The sequence below is a fragment of the Solanum lycopersicum genome, chromosome 2, assembly GCF_036512215.1.
Source record: "Solanum lycopersicum chromosome 2, SLM_r2.1".
Taxonomy (NCBI): Eukaryota; Viridiplantae; Streptophyta; class Magnoliopsida; order Solanales; family Solanaceae; genus Solanum; species Solanum lycopersicum.
Genome location: NC_090801.1, coordinates 26,400,845 through 26,425,931, shown reverse-complemented (window position 1 = coordinate 26,425,931; position 25,087 = coordinate 26,400,845). Strand labels below are relative to the sequence as shown.

At 35.1% G+C, this 25,087-nt stretch overlaps 1 protein-coding gene across 1 annotated transcript; it reads right to left on the bottom strand.

Moving 5' to 3' along the window:
• Window positions 1-7,354: 7,354 nt before the first annotated feature.
• LOC104645233 (uncharacterized) lies at window positions 7,355-8,429 on the bottom strand. Its single transcript, XM_010316566.2, has 2 exons — window positions 7,878-8,429; window positions 7,355-7,789 (listed from the first exon to the last, which is right to left on the bottom strand). The coding sequence occupies exons 1-2, from the start codon at window positions 8,427-8,429 to the stop codon at window positions 7,355-7,357; spliced, it is 987 nt and encodes a 328-aa protein (XP_010314868.2).
• Between the last annotated feature and the right edge of the window lie 16,658 nt (window positions 8,430-25,087).

The window sequence follows — 25,087 nt, the reverse complement described above, 5'->3', positions numbered from 1 at the left end:
ACCATATATCCCCGATGTCACCTTAGGGTTATCATACTTCTAACTTAAGGAAAAACCCTTTTTCTCACTATTAAAATAGGTTCATAGAGAGAATCATTTCGTAGACATTAGGTTTCTACAGTTAACTAGCATACTACACAATCCCTTATAAGACTCAACGCACTATCTCTCCTCCTTAGGAGAAGTCCTATACAAAAGATTCAAATCCACATAAGGAAAACTATGAAGCATTACACATATACAAAGGTAACATGATCTCTCACTATTTACCACATTCTCCAAGACTTTTCAAGACTATATCATTATATCATGATATCATTGTTCATAATCATAAGGAATTCCATGACTCCAAGGGGAACTCCAGTCAACCATAAAATCTACTAACAAGCTATAACTGGCACATCCGGGTTTACCCGCTAGACGTAATAGGTGTTTTTCTCCTTTTTAAAGGACTAAGACTAGCCTCTTAGTTTCATGTTATTACATTCATAGGTTGAAAATTGTAGAAAAATTTAAAACTATTATAATCTCTACTTGGAGGTTTACATAGACCTCTACATACACATAATATATATTTATATAGAATATACATAGACCCTTCATATAGGAAGGTTAAATATCCTTCAAATTTTATTGAACATATATATATATATATATATATATATATATATATATATATATATAGAAATAGTATCAATGATGTATCATCTCAGACCATCTAAACGGATATAACATTATGGGTATAACCCTAACATCAATTCAACAAGACCATGTATAGGTCATACTAAATTACAATATTCAAATAACAAGGAAAGAAATGTTAGATTTAGTAAGCTCTTAAAAAAACCAAAGCGAGAAGATGTCATTTCCCTCGAGAGTTGAGGACCTACCCCACTTGGATGAAAGGACGAATCCAGGCCTTCAACAATACCACCCTCCAAACTCTTCAAGATCAAACACTAAAATGTTTGGGAGATGGGAAGAAAAATGGGGTTAGTACTCCTCATGTACTAAGTATGAGATCTTATGCACATACACAAGCAAAACATTTGAAAGGAACTTTTTATCAAAGCATGTCATTCTAATGCAAAGTCAAGTAAGTCATATTAATCAACCAAACTTGCTTACTATGTCAACAAGTAATACTTATCACAACACACTGAAACCATGATTTACTAAAACCCTAACATCAAGGAATAATATCACAAGAATGAATAAGTGTTAAATATATCATAATAAGAAAGACAACTACTCATAAGTCCTTATAAAGTCAACAAGTGCAATGACCAAGTAAAGCCTCATAAACTTACTCAATCAAGTATTCTCAAAAAAAAACATGACCAATGTCCAACATTACATATCATAGCGTTTAGCTTGCATTTCATCATGTATTATCATTATAACCCAAGGCATATTCATAAATTAGCTAAAAAACATATATTATCAACAATGTGCCATGCTCATCATATATACATCATACATTGTCATTACATAAAACATACATAAGAACCTCCTCCTAAGACTCCCCTTAAGGCTAACTAGTGAAATGTCTAGGTAGAGTCCCATACCCCTACCTAGACTAAGATAGACCCCTTTGGTTATCCAAGTTAGAGTTCAAGACCTTTAATTCGTTTGACCTTTTGGGAAGATCTATCCCTAACCAACATAGACTAAATGAGCTAGTGTTGAAGCCAGTGTCATAAAACCATACACAGAAAGAAGGTATCCTACTTGCCAAAGTAGTACCAAAACATAAAACATATAAACTACGTGGATCATTTAGCTAGTATTCTTATGGAGGAAACATAGGTCAAGACCTAGGAGATTTAGTTGGGACTCTCTTTATGCACCATACATTATACTCTCTAATCTCGAGAGAATTATAGTGTTCCTATCTTCCCTATGTGGGAAGGGACACTCCTCTATCTAGTTTACTCGTTGCAAAATAAGAGTTCCTTTTTGAAATGTTTTTAAGCCTTTAATTATGATTAATAACTTAATTTTGGCCATAGGGTCTACCCCTTGTATAATCATCAATAGCTCAATAATAATTGTATGAGTATAAATCGTTTCATAACAATTCATATAAGTGAGGTTTAGACATTAGCATTTCATAACATATTAAGGCACATTGATAGTTTTTACCATCCTCATATCCCATACACCTTAATCAACCTCAAAAAAAAGTTAAGACATTTCAATTCAACACCATACCACTATATAATCCTAGTAAAAGGCATTCTCTAATGTAATATTATGACTTAACAACAATTAATCACAATTAGAAGTAATAATAGAGATTCTAAGACTTACCAAGTATTTCTCATAGTCTATCATCAATATATAACCATCAACCCATAATTCAACCCAACTTGGGGAGTAACATCGTTACACAATGATAACCAATAGAATAACAATGCCATTTGTATCTCTATAACACAATTGATCTATAGATCACAACTTGAGACAAGGTACATAGGCTAATTTCACATTATAATTCATAACCTAAATCATATATAAAGAACTAGCATGATATGCCTATAAATTTATCTTAATTTAATCATAATAGAACCATAGGATAGCAATCAGATAAACAACCAACTCAATTGAAGGATCACAATACAATACAGGTTAAGATCACTCACTACCTAGGTTTAGGGATAAAGCATAATATTCTTTTATTTAGACTAAACCATCAAAAGTTACCATAAACAAGTGGTATCACATGTTATTCTACTTAATATAACCCTAAGAATTCATTAAAAACTCAATCCATGACTTCAATTTAGTAATTGAATGAAACCCATAACAAAACTCGACTTTTTGAAATATATTTTGAAGGAATACTTTGAGAAAAGAATCTCAAAGGTGAATAGAACCCATACATTAATGTTTCTCAACAATTTGATGAAGAACCCACCTTTTATTCCAGCCCCAAATCGTAGTTCTTGCTAGCCTTCAATGGTGAGTTCATGTAGAGAGGCAAATAATAGAGAAGGAAGAGAGTTTAATTTTAGAGTTGTCTTTAGGTTAATGAGGGTTGAGGGTATTTATAGTGGGGCTTAATTAACTTAATTAGTCCCTACTTAATCCCTAACTAACCCCTAAACCACCTAAATTATAAAATGAAATCATTTAAAATTTAACAGTGAAACTCAAAACTAACCAACGACGGTCCGTCAAACAGTCAACGAACAACCCCCTCCGTCTTGCACTCCGTCATCTCGGTTAGAGAATTTACAAGCTAGAGTTTCCTCCAGTTTTTCTAAGTTTGGGTTTTCGGTGCAATCGACACTCCGTTGATCCACACACCAACCGTAGCCTACACCTCTGTATTCCATCGATGATTCTAGAAATTGTGCAGGTGAAGGGACATTCTCAAGGCTATGCTACATTAAACTGCAGGGGTCCTTCTCAAGGGCCCTTTCTTGTTCTTTAGGAAGTCGTACAAAAACATTTCAATCATGAAACAACTCAAACACGTATTAGATAACTTTCCACCCATTTGCATACATTATTGAATCCTAAAAGTTAGTAAAAAAGGCTAAGGCACACTAAGATCCCTTTGAACCAACTTCCCGAACATTTTTTGACGTTTTGGTTCTTAAACCTCTCATTAAAAATGTAAGTAGAAATAGTGTTAAGACTTTATGACCCCAATGTTAGGCCTTACAATGAATCTTTGACTTTTAGGGTGTAACATTATCCCCCCCCCCCCCTTAGGAACATTCATCGCAGAATGACACAAATTCTTTTGAAGGAAGGAATTGACCCAAGACTAGTAGCGCAACTAATCAACAATATCCGTTAAACATAAATCATTTCACTTCAACACGACAAATATCAAACTTCATATTACCACACCTAAACGTCAAAACACTTCATCATGAGGCATTTCCTACTCATAATACTTAAGAGCTCAACATACATCAGATGAGTCAATTAGCACAAAGTTTAACTTAATAACATGTTACCTATAATTTTATGAAGACTCACTATGTCAAAATGCACAACATAACCCAAAGCAAGAAAAAATCAAAATTTGATGTTTTTAATAGCAATCCTACTATGACTTCACTGTAAAACTTACTGTGAGGTTTCCAAAAATGCCATTTATTAACACATCACCCAAAAATAAAGAAACTTCAATTTCTAATCATATTTATATTTTAAAAATATTCACTAACCTTAATTCTAAAAAATATTAGGGTAACGCGGCTTCATGTCGGCCTAGGCCTCCAATGTTGCACCCTCAACTACATGATTTCTTTCATAACACCTTTGCGGAAATCTCCTCTTTATTCCTCCACTTTTTTACATGTCTATGAATAATTTTAATCGAAAATTCCTCATAAGAGAGGTTATACTTCACACCAAGACCCTCTATAGGAAGAATCGCCTCGGGATCACTGATAACTTTTTCAACATTAAAAAATGCAAAACGTGATGAACCGAAGCCAATTCGCTAGGAAGTTTCAATTCATAGGCAACCTTACCAACCCTTCGAAAGATTTCATACGGAACCACATAACAAGGACTAAATTTCACTTTCTTGCCAGACCTAACAACCCCTTTCATTGGTGAAATTTTCAAATACATCGCATCACCTTCTTCAAAATCCAAATCCCTTCTCATATTATCGGCATAAGACTTTTGCCGACTGTAGGCTGTTTGCAACTGGTTCCGTATGATATGAACCTTTTCCAAAGTCTTATAAATCAACTCAGGATCAAGAAGCGATGGCTCACCCACTTCGAACCATCCAATAGGAAACCTACACCTTCTACCATACAAGGCTTCGTAGGGAGTCATGGAAATGGATGAATGAAAAATATTGTGGTAGGAAAATCCACTAAAGGTAAATGCCTATCCCAACTCTATTTAAAATCAATAATGCATGATCTAAGAAAATCTTCAAGGGTTTGTATCGTTCTGTCCTTTTTGCCATCCGTCTTGGGATGAAAAGTGGTGCTCAACTTCATTGTAGTACCTAACCGTTTTTGGAAAAACCTCCAAAATATAGATGTGAATTGTGCGATACTATCCAATATGATGGATAATGTAATGCCATGGAGGCACATAATCTCATCTAGGAAGATTCTTGCATAATCCTCTACAGACTATGATATCTTCCCACTACAAAGCCCATATTGATATCTTCCCACTTTGAAGTTTGAATTTTAATATCGTGTAGTAAGACACTCGGCTTTATGTGTTCGGCCTTTACTTGTTGGCAATTCGGACACTTAGCAACAAATTATGCTATGTCCCTCTATTGACCTTTCCACCAATAAATTTCCCTTAGGTCATGGTACATTTTTGTCAACCCTGGATGAATTGAGTAGTGGGACCTATGTGCTTCTTCTAAGATCCTATCCCTCAACCCATATACATCGGGAACACAAAGTCTCCATTGGTACTTTAGTACACCATCCCCCCATAAGGAGAATGATTCATTCAACTTGCCAAGAACCGATTCTTTCAACTCCATAAAGGCTAAATAAAGGTGTTATTTGGACTTTACCTCAACCACTAAAGATGACTCACAGTTATTATGAACTATGGCACCACCATCCATAAAAATCTCCAACCTCACGCCCAACCTACCCATCCTATGCAATTCCCTTGCTAGGACCTTTTTGGCTTCATAAAGATGGGATGCACTATCTACAGTCATCCTACTTAGGGCATCCGCCACTACACTAGCCTTGTCGTGGTGATAAAGGACACTCATATCATAATCTTTCAAAAACTCAATCCACCGTATTTGTCGGATATGTAACTTTTTTTTGGGTAAACACATAATGGAGACTCTTATGATCGGTAAAAACATCCACATGAACCCCATATAAGTAATGCCTCCAAATTTTTTAATCCAACACCACGGCCGCTAATTGAAGGTCATGAGTGGGGTAATTTCTCTCATTTACCTTTAGTTGCCTAGAAGAATAAGCTATCACCTTCTTGTTTTGCATAAGCACATACCTCAAACCCACTTGGAATACATCGCAATACACCACCAAACCCTTTGTACACTCCGGTAAGGTCAACACCGGAGCTGAAGTGAGCCTATATTTCAACAATCGATAGCTCTTCTCACATACCTCTGACAAATATAAGTTTTCACTCTTAAGGGTCAAAGTAGTCAAAGGAGATGCAATGGACGTGAAACCATCAACAAACCTCTGATAGTGAGCCGTTAAACATAAAAAACTCCTAATGTCAGTCGGACTCAATGGTCTAGTCTAATTTTTCTCCGCTTCCGTTTTCCTTGGGTCTACATCAACTCCCTCACTAGAAATGATGTGCCCAAGAAAAGTGACTTATATCAACCAAAACTCACACTTACTATATTTGGCATAAAATTGATGTTTTTTAGGAATTTGCTTGACAAAGTCTTTATAAGGCCTAGTATATGTCAATGGGGTGCTCTGGTGTTATTTGTCAAAAAGAAGGAGGGTTTTTTGAGAATGTGTATTGATTACCACCAACTCAACAAGGTCACTATTAATAATAAGTACCCTCTCCCTCGTATTGATGACTTATTTGACCAACTCCAAGGGTCAAGTTAGTTCTCAAAGATAGACTTGAGGTCGGGGTATCATCAACTCACGATGAGAGGGGAGGATATACTGATGACGGCCTTTTGGACTAGGTATGGGCATATTGTGAAGCAAATACTTGAGTTGAGTCTTGAACTCTTCAAATTTTTCCAAAGAAATTCGATATGGAGGGATTGAAATGGGATTTGTTTCCTGTAGCAAATCGATACCAAAATCAATTCCCCCTTCGGGAGGAAAGCCGGGAAGGTCATTACGAAAAATGTCCAAAAATTCATTCACTACAGGGACCGACTCAATAGGAGAAAATTTGGAATCCAAATGTTGGACTCTTACTATGTGATAGAGACACTCTTTGAGATAATTTTACATGCTTTTGACAACATATGATGCGAACTCTAGTAATAGAATTTCCCCCTTCCACTCAACAATGGGTTCATTTGGGAAGTTAAACCTCCCCATTCTTGTTCTTTAATCAATGGATGCAAAAAATTCATGCAACCAATCCATACCCAATATAATATAAAAATCAAGCATATCAATTCTACTAGATCAACACAAGAAACTCTATTGGGCAACGAAATGGTAAAATTTCAATAGACTGATTTAGGAACGACTGACTCTCCTACCAGAGTAGACACTAGAAAAGGATCAAGCAAAATATCGGGTAAAGCATAAAACTTTTTAGCTACTAGAGGTGTAACAAAGGACAAATTAGCACCCGGATCAAGTAAATCATACACATCAAGAGTAACGATGTTTAACATACAAGACACCACATTGGGAGAGGTCTCTTACTCACCCCTAGAGGAGAGAGCATAGAAGCGGTTCTTTTTTGGAGCATCACCAGAACCACTTGGATGAGCTTGGCCACTACGCTTGTCTTGACTCTTCAAGTTTGGAAAGTCTCTCATTTTGTGACTACTCTTTCCACAACTAAAGAAATTATCCGTCCCCTTAAGGCACTCACCATAGTGTTTTTTACCACACTTTCCACAAGTTGGCTTCTTGTGTGTTGAATTAGTACCTCCTTTATTTAATGTAGGGTTAGACACTCTATCACCACTAGCTGTAGGGAATTTGGAAGGGACTTGATTTGAACCCCACTTCTTAAATTTAGGCTTATCTTTTATCTCAAGCCTATTCATTGAGGAGCCTCCATCAATTGAGCTAGCCCTCTTAGCATCTCTTCTTTTTCGAATAGCTCTTGCCTCCTCTATTCTTTTTCCCTATACCATAAGAGGGGAAATGTTCATGTTGTCATGTAGCATGGACGATTGGCACTCCTATTGTATGTGCTACAACACCCCCCATCACAAAACTGATTAGTTGGTCTCTAGGATCGGAGACTAAAGAACTAGCATATCTTGAAAACTTAACGAGTTCTGAAGAGTACTCATGAACACTCTTCCCTCCTTGGAGAAGATTGATAAACTCTACCACTTTCTCCTCCCTGATCTCTCTAGGGAAGAACCGATCTGTAAAAGCCGCCTTAAAGATCTCCCATGTCAAAGGACCCCCCCTCAACGACCTATTATGCCTCCATTGCCCATACCATGTTTGAGCCACATCCTTGAGTTTATATGAGTCCAACTCATCCATCTCACTTAAAGTCACCTCCATAGCATATGGCACCTTGTAGACCTCATAAAGAAATTCTTGAGGGTCTTTATCAACTTTAGACCCATAGAAATTAGGAGTGATCATCCGAGTGAAGTCCCTAAGACAGGAAGCCATAGTAGTGACTTGTTGATGAGGACGGACAGAAACATCCGGATTGGGTTGAGCTGTCAAAGCATGGGCATGAACCGTTGAAGCTTGTGCTTGAGTAATCATGGCTTGGGCCATTTGAGCAATAATAGACCTCATCTCCGACTCCCCATAGGTGGAGGGTTGCACGGGGCTTGATCAACATTAGTATTTTCCTCAAGTGGAGGAACTTGCTCATCATGAGAGGAGCTCCCACATTAGCAACTTCCTAATCAAGTCTTCGAGCCGCATTTTTCAAGTCTTCATGCTTCCTATAAGCACAACAATAGGATTAGATGCAAGGCACACAATAAGTATGCTCTATTTGCATGATATAAAATTTCCAAGAACGAGAGTGATTAGTAAGCTTCATATAGGTTCCTACTTATAAGTGTGGCGCGCTTCATAATTATGAATACAAACCTACATAGACGTGTTATAGAGAGAGAAATAACTCAATGGTATTTAACCTCATGCTTTAATATAAAGTTTGTCACATCCTGGTTTACTCACTAGACGTAATCGGCCTTGTTGTTCTTTTTAAAGGACTAAGACTATCCTCTTAGTTTCATGTTATTACATTCATAGGTTAAAAATGTGGAAAGATTTAAAACTTTTACTATCTCTACGTGGAGGTTTACATAGACCTCTACATACACATAATATATATTAATATTGAGTATACATATACCCATATAGGAAGGTTACATAGCCTTCTACTTTTATTGAGAAGAAATATAAAAATATATAGAAATAGTCTCAACGATTGTATCGTCTCTTACCACTTAAATAGATATCACACTATGGGAATACCCCTTGCATCAATTTAATAAGGCCGTGTATAGGTCATACAAAAGTATAATATTCAAATAAAAAGGAAAGAAATGATAGAGTCAATAAACTCATAAAAAAATCCAAAGCTAGAAGGATGCATTGCCCTCGAAAGTTCAGGACCTACTCCACTTGGATGAAGGGAAGAACCCACGCCTTAAATAATAACGTCCTCCAAAACTCTTAAACCACCGGAACCTAAAATAATTGGGACACGTGTAGAATAATGGGATTAGTACTCCACATGTACTAAGTATTAGATCTTATGCACATACGCAAGTAAAACATGCTCCAAGGGAATTTTTATCAAAGCATGACATTCTACCCCTTTAGGGTGTTAATGCAAAGTAAAACATTCTTACTATCTCAACAAGTAATACTTATCCCAACACACATGAAACCATGATTTACTACAACCCTAAAATCAAGGAATAATATCACAAGAATGAATAAGGGTTAAACATATCATATAAGCAAGACAACTACTCACAAGTCCTTATCAAGTCACCAAGTGCAATGACCAAGAAAAGGCCCAAAACATTACTCAATCAAGTATCGTCAAGAAAAAAACATGACCAATATCCAACTTTACATATCATAGTGTTTTGGCTTGCATTTCATTATCATTATAACCCAATGCATATTCATAAATTAACTAATCAATATATAGCATCAACTATGTGCCATGGTCATCATATACATCATATATTATCATAAAATAAACATACAATCTCATCCTAAGACTCCCCTTAAGGCTAACTAGTGCAATGTCTAGGTAGAGTCCCATACCCCTACCTATACCAAGCTGGACCCCTTAGGTTATCCAAGTTAGAGTTCATGTCCTTTGATTCGTTTTACCTTTAAGGAACATCTTGCCCTAATCGACATAGACCACATGAGCTAGTGTGAAATCCGATGTTATAAATCCCTACACCAAAAGAAGGCGAACTACATGCTAAGATAGTACCAAAAAAACATAGCAACTACATGGTTCAACTAACTAGTATTCCTATAGGGGCAACATAGTTCAAGAACTAGGACATTTAGTTGGGACCCTCTTTATGTGCCATGAATTATACTCTCCAATCTCGCGAGTAATGTAGTGTTCCTACCTTCCCTATGTAGGAAGGGACACTCCTCTATCTAGTTCACATGGTGTTAAACTAGAGTCCCTTTTTGAAATGTCTCTAATACTTTAATTATCTTTCATAACTTAATTTAGGCCATAGGGTCTACCCCTTGTATAACCATCATCATCAATAACTCAATAAGAATTGTATGATATAAATGCTTTCATCACAATTTATATAACTGAGGTTAACACATTAGCATTTCATAACATATTAAAGCACATTTATAGTTTTCACCATCCTTATATCACAAACACCTTAATAAACCTCACAACATAGTCAAGATGTTTCAATTCAAAATCGTACCACCCTATAACCATAGTATAAGTTACACTCAAATGTATTATCCTGACTTAACAACAATTAATCACAATTAGAAGTAAAGATAGAGATTCTAAGACTTACCAAGTCTTCCTCATAGTCGATCATCAAGGTCTTACCATAAACCCATAACTCAACCCAAATTGTGAAGTACCATCAACTTACAATGATAACCAATAGCATAATAAGGCCAATTGCATCTTTATAACACAATTCATGTTTAGATCACAACATCAGACTGTTAGGACCGAAAAATAAGCAGGTGTAAACGCGGAAGCTACCAGTGCAAACTTCAAAAGACCACGAGTAAGAACACCACGAGAAATATACCAAAAGACACAAAGATTTAACGTGGTTCGATCAATCAACCTACGTCCACAAAGGAGATGAGAAATCCACTATAAATATGAGAGTACAAAATACATAGAGAAACAACCTCAACCAATTCACTCGGAATACATGCGAGGTTCACAAAATTGATAACGTATCAAGATTGTGACCCATAAATTCTCCCTCTAACCAAAACTCTCAAAGCCCTAAGACTACATTATGAATGCTGATTAAGTTAGAAGGAACATTCCTCTATTTATAGAGTCCTAAACCTTTTCCTACTTGAAAAAAGATTAGTCAATTCAAAACATTTTCCTAAAAGGAAAACCTATTTATGGTAAGAAATCAGGGCAAATAAAACCCAACAAATCTGTCCCTTGACCTGAATTTCTGACAAAATATATTTGTCCACCTTCTTCCCTTAATCTTCAACAACTTGCTTCTCCTCTCCATAATATTCTTTGCAAAATTTATGTCTCAACATAGAGAACCTCTCTGAAACTATTTATCCAACAAATTCTTCATTACTGTCAAAAAGGTTGCGACTACAACTACACCCATCAATATTAACACCTCTTTCTAACCTGGCTCAATCATCGATTATCGAACCACTGATCCTTACTCCATCATTGAATCTGGCTCTGATACAACTTGTTAGGACCGAAAAATAAGCAGGTGTAAACAGGGAAGCTAACAATGCAAACCTCAAAAAACCACGAGTAAGAAGACAACGAGAAGTATACCAAAAGACACAAAGATTTAACGTGGTTTGGTCAATCGACCTACGTCCACAAAGGAGATGAGAAATCCACTAAAAATATGAGAGTACAAAATACAGAGAGAAACAACCTCAACCAACTCACTCGGAATACATGGGAGTTCACACAAGTGATAACGTATCAAGCTTGTGACCCATAAATTCACCCCCTAACCAAAACTCTCAAAGCCTTAAGACTACATTGTGAATGCTGATTAAGTTAGAAGGAACATTCCTCTTTTTATAGAGTCCTAAACCTTTTCCTACCACAAAAAGGATTAGCCAATTCAAAACCTTTTCCTAAAAGGAAAACCAATTTATGGTAAGAAATCAGGGCAAATAAAACACAACACATACAAGGTACATAGGCTAATTTCACATTATAATTCATAACCTAAATCACATCTAAAGAACTAGTATTATATTCCTATAATTCATCTTAATTAATAATAATAGCACCATAGGATAGTAATCAAATCAACAACAAACTCAATTGAATTATCACAATACAATACAGGTCAAGAATCCTACCTAGGGTTATGGATAGAGGATCATATTTATTTAATTTAGACCAAACCATCAACAATTAATATAAACAAGTGGAATTACATTTTAATCCACTTAAAGTAACCGTAAGAATTCATTAATAACTCAATCCATGACTTCAATTTCGTAATTTAATGAAACCCATAAGAAAACTCAACTTTTTGAAATCTATTTTGAAGAAACCCTTTGATGAAAGAATCTCAAAGGTGAATAGAACCCATAGCTTAATGTGTATCCACAATTTGATGAAGAACTCACTTTTTCTACCATACCCCAAATTTGTAACAACCCTAAAAATGGATAAGATAAGAAATGCATAATGTGTCAACAATGCCTATGATTAGACTAGGGTTCACACGTATTAATGCGCATAGAATCAGACCTCGAAAACCTTTCTACAGCAAAGCCAACTAAGTTGGGGATTTTTTTATATTTGAAAGGTTGGGTCAAACCATGAAGGGCTCTTGAATATCATTATTTACTTGAAGGAGTCTTTATCGGACTTAAAAAGGGAAAATCTTAGGTTTGGAGGGTCTAGGGGTAAAAAGGTCTTTTTCCAAGCTAAGGGTAGTATCATAATTACAATAAATATACAATTAATTATTATATTAATAAGGTGGAGGGGTATTTTGGGGAGAGAGGGACGAAATTGGGCTCTTGAAGTGAAGTCTTGATCAACACGGGTTCGAACCTAGGTGGAAGCAATGAATTAAAGTGATTTTTTATTTAAGCTATTGAAGTAATGTAATTACTTAATAATTATCATTCATTATATGATTTAAATAAAACAAAAATCAGATTTTTATTAAATAAACAAAACCTTATTGACTAAGTCCTAAAACTAGACTCAAAAGCCTCCTATAACTCCAGCTCTCTCTCACGTTTATCTCTCCTTTCACACCGTCAATCCCTCTTCCTCTTTCACAAGAAATTTATCTGCCAAAATAAGATTCAAAAGCATAAAAATAAACCAAGTTCTTCACACTTGAAGAATTCACACGAAGTCAAAATAAAACTAACATTAATCGCACACTAGGCTAATGTAGGCTGTTATTCGAGTGAAGTTGATATTGAGGAGGTTTAGACGTGTTTTTGGGTGAAGTTTTCGAGCAGAAATTAAATATTTTAATGTAGAAAAGCTATGTGTTTTCTCTATTGGAATCCTTTCTCCAAGAGAAATTTCATTCTACAAAATTCAAACGTATTAAACTAGGTTTGTCCCCTTGAATGTTGAAATCCTTGTCCCTAGTCACCTTCTGATTTAAATCTAAATTAGCTTAGAAATAATGTTTTTGGTATGGTTTCTGGTAGTTAAGTGTGAAATGTGATATTCTTTGTGATTTTGTGTACGGAAATAGCAAGCATGTTCAATGATGTCAACCGAAAATGATGTGGTGCAATATGTAAATGTTTGGTGTTGTTGTTATCCATTTTAACGTCTTAAAATGGTTAGTTTGATTGCCGAAATTAACGTGCATTAAATGTGTAATTCGTGATGTTCATATCAGGTCTATGTGACTGATTTTAAGTGCAAAGTTGCAGTTAAAACAGCAACGAATCTACACCTAAGAATGTGTTAAACGAATCCATGAAATCTAGCCCAAAAAGGTGTTAAATGATCCTTGAATTTTCCAAAGTTTTCAAGTGGAATATTGGTGAAAATAAGGTAAGAAAATGATTAATTTTCCAGAAAAAATAACAAGTTTAGTTTAGGCTAATGTATAGAGGAGTAATCTTGAAACTTAATTGGTTTTAAAAGAGATGAGGCCACCAGGATTCGAACCTGTGACCTCATCCGTGTGATGCCTTAAATTCTCAAGAAAACATATGGGGTCAGGGGGGATCGACATGGGGAATGCAGGCTGAAAGTGTAGAGCACAAAAAATTAATAAAATAAAATGGGAGGCGTGGAAATCGAACCCACGACCTCTAGGCAGCGAATGAAAGGAATGAAAAATAAAAGAAAGGAAGTGTGACGTGTGGGAATCTAATCCACTACCTGAAGGTTGTAAAGGAGAAAGGGACAAATAGAAAGAAAATAAAGTGAGGCTGTGAGGTTTCAATCCCACAACCTCACTGCCAATGCATCGCTAAGTCAAACTTTAAATAAAAATAAGATAAGATGCTATGGGGGTTTGAACCCACACCCTCATAGTCCCTAGCGAATTAAAGAATAATTAAAGAGATGTTGTGGGTGTTTGAGCCCACAACCTCATGGTCTATGAAAAATTGGACAAGAGGAATTAAATTTTAAATAAAAAAATGAAATAAAAGGATTTGTGGGGGTTCGATCCCACAACCCGTCGACCAAATTATAGGGAATCCAAGGAGAAAAATAAAGATAAAATGTTGATGTTGGGGCTTGATCAAGGTCCCAATGTCATGAAGACTAAAAATAAATTCAAGGAAATTGTATGTATTGTCCAAGGGGTTCGAACTTGGGTTCCCTTACCCAAATTTCCTATTGATACATAAATCATACGCTAAATTAATGTTCAATAATAATGCCAACTATTACATAGAAAGTGAGATCTTGGCATAAATACAAGATACATAAGTCTTGCACTACATAATCTTAGGAAGATATGAGTCACTTAAAAAATTATGAATGAAGCCTCCTGGCTTGTATGTATAGACCCATAAGTCTAGCATACGATTATAAACAAGTGAACCTAAGATGTATGTAATGAAATGATTAAACCCTAGAAGGGTTAAGTAAGAGTATAAGATACACTAAATGACAAAGTGCATTGGCATATGATCAAATGAACAATTAAATGATTAAATGAACAATCAAATGATGAAACCCTAGAAGGGTAAGTAAGATTGTGAAACACACCAAATGGACATGTGCATTGGCATATGATGCAATAAACATTCACGTAAAAAGGGGTTAGTAATTATAAGGAGAAAATGTGTTAATGTTAATGAATGTGGTGATAACATGATTTTAGGCTAATGTAAAATACAAGAGCAATCTCAAATGAGCCTAAGTAAATTTACCAAAATGTACTCACCTATGACAGTGTAATATTAATGAAAAGACCAGTCTTTATGAACACTCTAATGAAAGTATTGAGATTAAACCACTTAATACTTATGATGAGATGATATATCATCTATTGAGAGATGATGTACTCATACTAGAAGCCAACTTCCATTACGTATGAGTTGAATGTGAGAAAACTTTATACTAAACACCAATAGACTAGCTATAAGCGGTAATGCTTTCTTTCGAGAAAGGCGGAGGTCACGTTACTATCATGAGATGATACTGTCTTGCATGCCAGGTATGGGTCTCCTTATATCTCCTAGTCTTCAAATCTATAATTCCAATATAGGGATCTGTAGGGGTTCAATTCCCATGTGCGCTAGCATATTTTATGTCACTTTGGCCGGTGATACCACCTCTTTTTATTGTGGGCTTTCATGACACTATATTTCATGATTCTCACATGATCTATGTTGGTTAAAGTTAATGTTCCCACTGAATGAGTGAGGTCAGCCTCAAAGATGTACATCATAAAATGAATGATACCAAAGGTGTTAGGATAGGATATTCAAAAAGTAAGTTATATACAAGTAATAACATTACTTAATTCTTGGTCATTGCACAACAAACCCGATGAAAATCTTAAACTACATCCTAGGTATTACAGGTGCTTACGCTAGCCCATGAATGAAATGAAATGGAGTACGTATGAAAGAATGAAGCAGACTCTGTGTTTGCTAAAGAGGGATCCCTGGTTGAGGGAAGTCCTAACGTAAAGTGCATGATCCCAAGGTTACATGGAATATGAAAGAATGATATGAACTTGAAATTTGTTATGTGCTGTTAGCAAAATGAGATGTTTGATGATGAACGTTACACTCATAGAATGACATTCCAAATCCACATTTGGCAAGTCCATTGAGTTGACATTTCATAAATCATGTTTTTAGGAAAGAGCTATTCCTTCTCATGCATGTTTTTAGTGTGTACTTGCATATACCCATACTTACTACAAGTGTGTAGTAATACCAAACAAATATCTACTTTTAGGTGCAGGCACAACTGGACATTGGATCTTATAGTAGGATGTTAACGCTATCCGGACGTGGAGCTTTCATCTGGACTTGGTATGCCCTCATGCTTTCGAGGCTTTCTATGGTTATTATCTAGATTACATGTGGGTTTTAGCTGGTGGAGCATGTTACACTAGTTTTACTTTCCACTTTCATTTCAGACTTTGTTTTGGTGACGTTTTGGCAAAAATACTTTTAATGCAATTATAAATTGTTTCTTTTATTTTATTATCTCTATATTAGATGGTTGATTTGTGAACGCCTATAATGTTAAGTTCAAAATGTTTATCATGAATTAAGAAAACAAGAAGTTCAAATTTTCTGCTAAAACTGACCTAGTTGAAGTAAGAATGGCGTATGTAGGCTTGTCTCCGACCTCTGAGAGGTCAACAAAGCCGGTCTTGTATAGGTCTAGATTCGGGTCGTGACAAAACCCTAGTTGTTTCTAGCCTTCAATGATGAGTTCATGTACAGAGGGAAATAAGAGAGAAGGAAGAGAGTTTATTTTTAGAGTTGTCTTTAGGTTAATGGAAGTTGAGGGTATTGATAGTGGGCTTCATTAACTTAATTAGTTTCCCTTTAATCTCTAACTAGCCCTAACAAACTTAATTAATAAAATGAAATCATTTAAATTTTAGTAGTGAATCTCGACCCTCACCGACGATGACCCGTAGGTCAATCAATGGACAACCCCTCCTCCGTTCTACACTCATCTCTTGGTTAGAGACTTTGCAGGTGAGGGATTCCTACAATTTTTCTACGTGTGGGACGATGAGGCATCGACACCCCATAGATCAATACACAGACCGTATCTTGCATCTCTATATTCCGTGTGTGGGACGATTGTTGCATCACCGTCCCATCGACCCACACACGGAGCGTCGTTTGTCTAGTCAATGCACACTGCCAGGCAGTGTTGCATCAAACTGCAGGGGTCCTCCTCAAGGGCCCTTGGATTGTCCTTGGGTAGTCGTACCCAGACGTTTCAATCATCAAATAACTCAAACACTAATTAGCTACCTTTTCACCCATTTTTGTACATTTTTTACTCCTAAAACTTAGTCAAAAAGGCTAAGGCACACCAACATCTCTTTGAACCAACTTCCCAAACGTTTTTGGACATTTTTGTTCTTAAACCTCCTAAATGACCTATATTCGTTAAAAATGTACCTAGAAAGATTATTTAGACTTTATTACACCTATGTTAGGCATTACAGTGAATCTTGGATTTTCAAAAAGGTGTTACAATAACCATATTATATCATAACTTCTCAACATAACATCTTCTTCCTTATAAACCACCTAGATCCACAAATGGCATCACATCAACATATATTGAGTTCACCTACACATACAAAAACCAAACCATAAAACCAAGGTAAGCATCCAAACTCACTTTTTCTCCCTCAAGCATTAACATATCATCCCAATCCAACCAATCACATTTAAAATACCACGGACATGGAAACATATGACAAAGATCATATAGAGTATGTTTTATGAAACGATATGAGAATAATAAAGAAGGGAAACTCTATTGTCAAATAGACTCCCGCATCATGTATGTGTCATGACTCAAAACCTATGAAACGAGTATCTATTAGACATGGAAATACGAGACTTTTAAACCTATGGACAAAACACAAAACCATATGCTGTAATACCATGTTTGTTACGACCCACTATTATTAGAAGTTAGAGTTCTCTTAGATCGCCACATTGAGTCGTCAACCTCTTGGAAATGTAAGACAATCCCTTAAAAATCTTTATTACCTCTTGGAGATGTAAGACAATCCCTTAAAAATCTTTATTTGGATAATCGTGATAATAATAGAGTGAAATTTTAAAGTTCTCATAGCACATCATATGCTAGAACGTTACTTCTTATATATATATATATATATATATATATATATATATATATATATATTATCATAACTAATCGTTAGACTCTAAGTCCCTTTGGCATCTTAAGACACAGCTCAATTGAACAGAATAGAGACACGACGCTTAAAAACATAATATATAAGTCTAATCTATTTAACTTTAAGAACATCTTGACAAAGGCAAACCTTGTATCATATGGGTCCCTTCACTTGAATTTTCTGAGATCTATGAAAGATCTTCACTCAGGAGATATCCTCTACCCATCACCACCTACACTTTGGGTAAAAAGTTGAAGAGTAATGACATTAGTACAAGAATGAACTATGTATGAGAACCATGAAGAAATATTTATGTGAAGAGGACATTTAGTTGGAAACCATGCATCATGTTGTTTTAGTAAACTGCGTAATCATTGGCACATATAAGCCTAATATAGTGCACATACAACATATAGACATATATACTACACATAATAGCACATAAATCTCTTTATCACACTTTGAGGCATATTCAATACATAAAACACATTACATCTCTTTTATCTTATCTTTCCTTAATTAACTATCAAGTGTACTTCGTACAACGTATCATCTTGAGGTCATCTTATAATAGTATTTTCATAATATGAATCTTAACATAACAAAATATATTCATAAGTCTTAAGCATCTCAAAGACATAAACTAGACATAAGGACCATCACCTAAGAAACCTCCTAAGCCACACTAGTGTAATGTATTGGTAGCTCCACATAATACAACTTCCACAAAGTGTATCTTAGAAGTCACCCTAGACTAGGCATAACATACTTAACAAGTCATAACTTTTTCATTCATAATTAGACATAAGGTCGCATACTTCATAGCATCATATAAGGACTCTTTCCTTTCCTACAACCTTAGTCATAACTCATTTAGTTCATATAGAAGGTAAACCACCATCAAAACCCCTTCATAAGATTACTTGTTCAATGTACACATGGAGTCCAATACCCCCTCATATACTAAGTAAATCTATTTAGAAGCCATAAGTGTAATTCACACACATAAACATAATTCATGTCTTAATTATAGCAAAGTCGCTTAACAATGCATTCATACAATCTGTACATAACATCACATAAGTCTTACTTGTATAAATTTAGTAATATTATCCTTTCTTAAAGCTCCCTTGTGCATTGCATGGGTATGGTCCATAATCCTACCTATAAATAAGTTGTCCTCTAAAGGAGTTGCTATCAGAGTCCATAGTATTATCTTATTTCATTATTTACATTTGGAGATTTAACCATAGCAGACAAAGACCATGTGAGCTACATGAAATTCGATGTTCAAATACTACATCGAAAAAGAGAGGGTTAACACATGCCTAAGGTTTGAACAATCGTACAAATCTATATAAATGGTATCCACAAGATATTACCTAAGGAGGCACGTAGTTATGGGACATGGATATTGCTTCTAGAAATGTTGACTTTCTAGCATGAAGGTTTCCATCTCATGAGACAGCATCTATGTTGGAAACCTGGACTTTCTAAATGTGAATGTTATCTTTTTCGACAGCTGGAATTACTAACGTGAAGCTCCCACTCTAATTTGACATGTTCACTCGGTGCTAGGCTCAGACTCCATTTTTTATCTATATTTAAGCGTTTAATGCATATTGATACAATCATGCATCATGTGTGTGTATATATAATGTGAGATTTACCTTACATAACACCTATATTTACATATGTTTATAACATCATAAATCATATACTTCACATGCATAAAAAAAGGTTATGATGCATAGGATAACTATCGTTTACTTAGTAATCACAAATCTACCCGAATCATAGATATGCATGAAGTGTGTGAGTACATTGGTCAATATGATCACATAATGGCTATCACATAGAATTGTGGAAGCTACCGTCAAAATATCACAAAACATGTACAACATTCCTCAAGTCTTGACTCAAAAACATCTAAAGTATTAAAGACTATTGATTACACACTCTCACATTACATCATAGGAGGCAAGTACATATTCCACAATAGAATAGAAAACTCCTAGAATATTTCGATTATACATTCATATAGGGTTCATATAGGAAGGGGTCATTCTACAAGTATATCCGTCATCACTTTCAATATAGACAACCTAACCATAACATGATAATCCCACATATACATAAACATCATACACACTTGGATCATATAACTAGTTTGGAGGGCTATTAATATACTTCACATAACAAGAACTCTAAGAACATGATAATTACAATCAAGGCATAATCATTCAATTTCCTAAAGATGGAAATTATCGTGTAAATTTATAATGCATCTAATTCCTTCAAGGCACAAGAAAGTAAACACCGCCACTATAAGTGGACCATACCAATCAACACAATAATGTACATTCTAGGCTAATTAGAAGAAATAGGTCAACTTACCAAATCTCTAAGCTAAGGATCATCTTTGATTATTCCTCCACATTCATATTCAATTGATATAGAAAGTAATAGCGATAAGCAATTCAATACAATCTAATCGCAACTGTATAAACATGAAATCAAGATCACAAAACCCATATTGTAGTCCGATTTGAAAAATTAGGAGGATAATTGGTTCTTCATAAAATTGGATATGAATTCATCTTAAAATCATTATCTAAACATAACTTCATCATTAGAATGTTTTTGAAATCAATTTGAGAATGAAACCATGGCTAGACTGAAATTTGAGAATTTTGGTATTGGAGTCTTGTTTAGAAAACCTTCGAAACGACTCATTGATGAATGGTTATCTAGGGAATAAGGATCACCATACATTATAAATTAAAAATCCCATTACAATCTTAGAAGAAAGATCTAAGAATCCAACTCAATAGCTTGTTCTTGAGCTTGGTCCTCAATGGAGGTTTTGGGGTTTTTTTGAAGAGAAGAGAACTTTGGGAATTTGATTTATTAATGGGTGTTGGGGTTGTTTTCTTGGTAAAGGGATTAAAAAGATCCTAACATAAGTTAATAAGACGTCACTAAGTTACCAAAATATCCCCACACGAATTGCGACTTTTATACATGTAAGAATTTACATTAAAACGACACAACCAGATCTGGGAGTGGGCTTCGCGTCCCGGGAAAGCTTCCATATTCTGCCCAAAATAATCTTTGGGATAGTAAGGTGCGTGCTAGGAATGTGTCACACAGGTAAAGTGCAAATCTTCACCTTCTCGTGGCCTTGGGCACCCTCCTTGTCCAATTTTTGGGTCCCCCATGGGGGCCCTTCGGGTGGTCCTCGGGGAGTCGTACCTTGAAGTTTTTACCGTTAACATGTCTATTAAGGTTCTAGGGTCAACTACACTGCTTCTCAACTCCAAACAACACATATATAAAGTGCAAACATAACAGAACTCGCTAGCACATTTTAAGACCAACTTTCAAACATCTTGGACATTCTTTAACGTTTGATCTCTAAATAACCAAATGAAATATGCATATTAAAACACTTAATTAACACGTTATTAACCTTTTTAGGCACATTTAAGGCTCGATCTATATTAGTTCATTTTGAGGGTGTAACAGTACTCTCCCACTTGGGAACATTCATCCTCGAATGACACTTCAAACATATTAAACACTTTAAAGGACTCAATGACCTCCATTGCAGCTGACAATACTTCAACATGTTATCACATAAAAGTCAATCCACCAAGCATACAAGGAACACCAAATTTATTCTAGCATGCATTCAAGGCAACATAATCTAACATGGACTACTTCTATAATTCATTCCAGGCATACATAAATCTTCAAATTCAATGACATTTGGAGGCACTACCTTCTCCAACTTTAGGATTGTTCGTTATTTCATTACAACGTTAAACATACTATGGATTCAAATTGCACACTTAGGCATAATCCACACTTCAACTTATACGAAAATTATAACAATTTATCTAGTTACACAAGAATTATGAATAATGTAGGATAAGTAAAATGTTGTAGTCTAGACCTAATACCATGCTTATCATTGTACAAGGAGGAACTACCTTCTCCTAGTCTCAACATATACTCATGGCATCATAGAGTTTACATACATAGAGGATAATTCATATTTAGGAGGATTTCTTTATTCAAAAAAACATTATGCTTATACTTGATTCCTTATGAAATCAACATGGTAGGTCACGCCAAGCACATCACAACATTAGGAAGTAAATTAAAAGCTTTCTATTCTTAGCATATGATTAGCTTTCATATACATGCATCATTTAGGGAAATTTATCACAATTTATCGTCATAGAAAAAGACATATGCAAGACAAACCATCACTCCTCAAGAGTGAGCCTATAATAACACTTCCCAAATCCAAGAGTCACATTTTTCAAAGAGACTCATCTTATCTTATTAAAGGAGACTCAACTTCTCAATGTGGGGCCAAATACCGCACATCATAGGTGACATCAAGCATGCTCATTAATCTGTCTCATGAAATCAAATTGCACATTTATCATATAAGGATGCACAACAACATGAGCAATATGCAAATTTATCAAAATTTACTTTTTCATGCAATAATGGTCTTTCATACTATGCATAACATACTATCATTAATTACATGCATAACATATGGAGAACATGCAACTTATCCTTTTATGCGAGACTCCTATCATGAATAAGCTACTTAGGAAATCTTTGGTTTCAAGCTTGAGTAAGATTAGAAGGACAAAATAGGGATATCTACAACCTTACTACTCTAATCATCCTCCCCTACAATGTGATTTTAAACCTAGAGAAGTTCAAGGAACTCAACATAGGGACATCAAAGGGTACTTATATATATTACCATCTATGCACATTATCCCCACTTAGGGTAAGCCTTATCACATCAATCCTTTTAACCAAAGGACTACGCAAGTCATGACCAACCTACAAGGGTCATCACTTTTCGTGGAACACTCAAACCAAGCATGCCTGGGTACAATCTAAGCACTTTCTCAATTGACCATACTCCAAGATTAAAAGGCAACTAACCACTTCAAATTAGGTCAACCTCAATTCTCTACTTCTCTTCAAGAGCTAAGGGGTACATATCATATATCCCCTTAGTCACCTTAGGTTAATCATACTTCCAATTTATGGAGCAATACCCTTTTTCCCACTCTTAAAATAGGTTCATAGAGGGAATCATTTACTAGTCATATGGTTTATACCATTAACTAGCATACTTCACAATGACCTTACAAGACTCAATAAACTATCTCTCCTCCTTAGAAGAAATCCTCTACAAAATATTCCAATCCACAAAAGAACAACTATGAAGGATTACACATATACTAACGTAACATTCATCTTTCTAACTATTTACCGCATTCTCCAAGACTTTTAAAGCCTATAACATATAATCATACTACCATCCTACATAATCATAAGGAATCCTATAAATTTAAGGGGAACTGCATTCAACCATAAAAACTACAAACAATATATAACCATATCATATCATAACTTCATAATATAACATCAAATCCCTAATAAACAACCTAGATCTATAAATGACATCACATCAACGTATCCTTAATTCCCGTCACAAATACTCACCAAACAATTAAATCATGGTAAGCATCAAAACTTACTTTTTCTCCCTCAATCATTGAGACATCATCCCAATCCAAGCAATCACATCTAAAAGACCACCGAAACATGGATACATAATATAGGGATCATATAGAGTAAATTTCTATGGAACGATATGAGAATAGTAAAAAAGGAAATCTACATCGTCCTATAGTCTCCCACATCACGGATGTGTCACAACTCCTCAATAATGAAACATACTCTTTTAGACGTGGTAGTACGAGTCTTTGAAACCTAAGGATATAACACAAAACCATATGCTCTATGCCAAGTTTGTTACGTCCTACAATTACCCCCTACATGTTAGAGTATTCTTAGATCGCCACACGACGGCGTCGACCTCTCGGAGCTCTATGACAAGCCATTAGAAATCTATCATTTCATAATTGTATTTACAATAGATGATAATTTAAAACTCTTCATAGCATATCATATGCTTATACATTACTTCATATATATATATAAAATAATAATAATAATAATAATAATAATAATAATAATAATTATAATAATAATAATAATAATAATAATAATAATAATAATAATAATGATAATAATAATACATAGTAAGACTCTAAGTCTCTTTGTCATCTTAAGACACAACTCAATCGAATAGTATATAGGCACACGAGCCTTATCAACCTAAAAGTTATGTATAAGCTATAACATTAACTTTAATAACATCTTTACATCGACAACCTTGAGTCATAAGGGTCCCTTTAATTGAACTTGGGAGATCTATCCAAGCTCCTGAGATAGGAGACAACCTCTAGCCATTAGCACCTACACTTTGTGTAAAAGAATGAAGAGGAATGATATTAGTACAATAATGCATTAAGTATTAAAATCATACAAAAATATGTATTTGAAGAGGATATTTACCTATAAACCATTCACTTATTAAATTTCATCAACATTGACACATATAAGCTCAATATAGTTCACATACATCATATAGACATGGATTATAACGCCCCAAAAAAACTAAGGTGAACTAGATCATCGTGAGTGTTTCTTGAGATATTTTAATTTTAAAAGGAGTTACTTGAGTGTTATTAGGCAGTGTGTGATGTTTAGTAAATCTTGTAGGTCAATGAACTAAGAACGTGCATGACGTTCGGAAAGGTGTACCTTAGAAAGTACTTCTGTGTCTTTAGATGTTCAAGTGAGTTTTATTTGTTCATTTTGCTTGAAACTTAAATGATATGTTCCTCAGACCTATATGATTTAGTTTAGGGGTTTAATGTGTGCCGACACCCCACATATAAACCACAAGAGACTCTTGATGAA

Coding starts and splice junctions, on each gene's coding strand:
- LOC104645233 (XM_010316566.2), bottom strand. CDS start 8,429: ATGAGGTCTATTATTGCTCAAATGGCCCAAGCCATGATTACTCAAGCA. Junction 7,790..7,877: donor GAGACCAACTAATCAGTTTT/GTGATGGGGGGT, acceptor CTTATGGTATAG/GGAAAAAGAATAGAGGAGGC.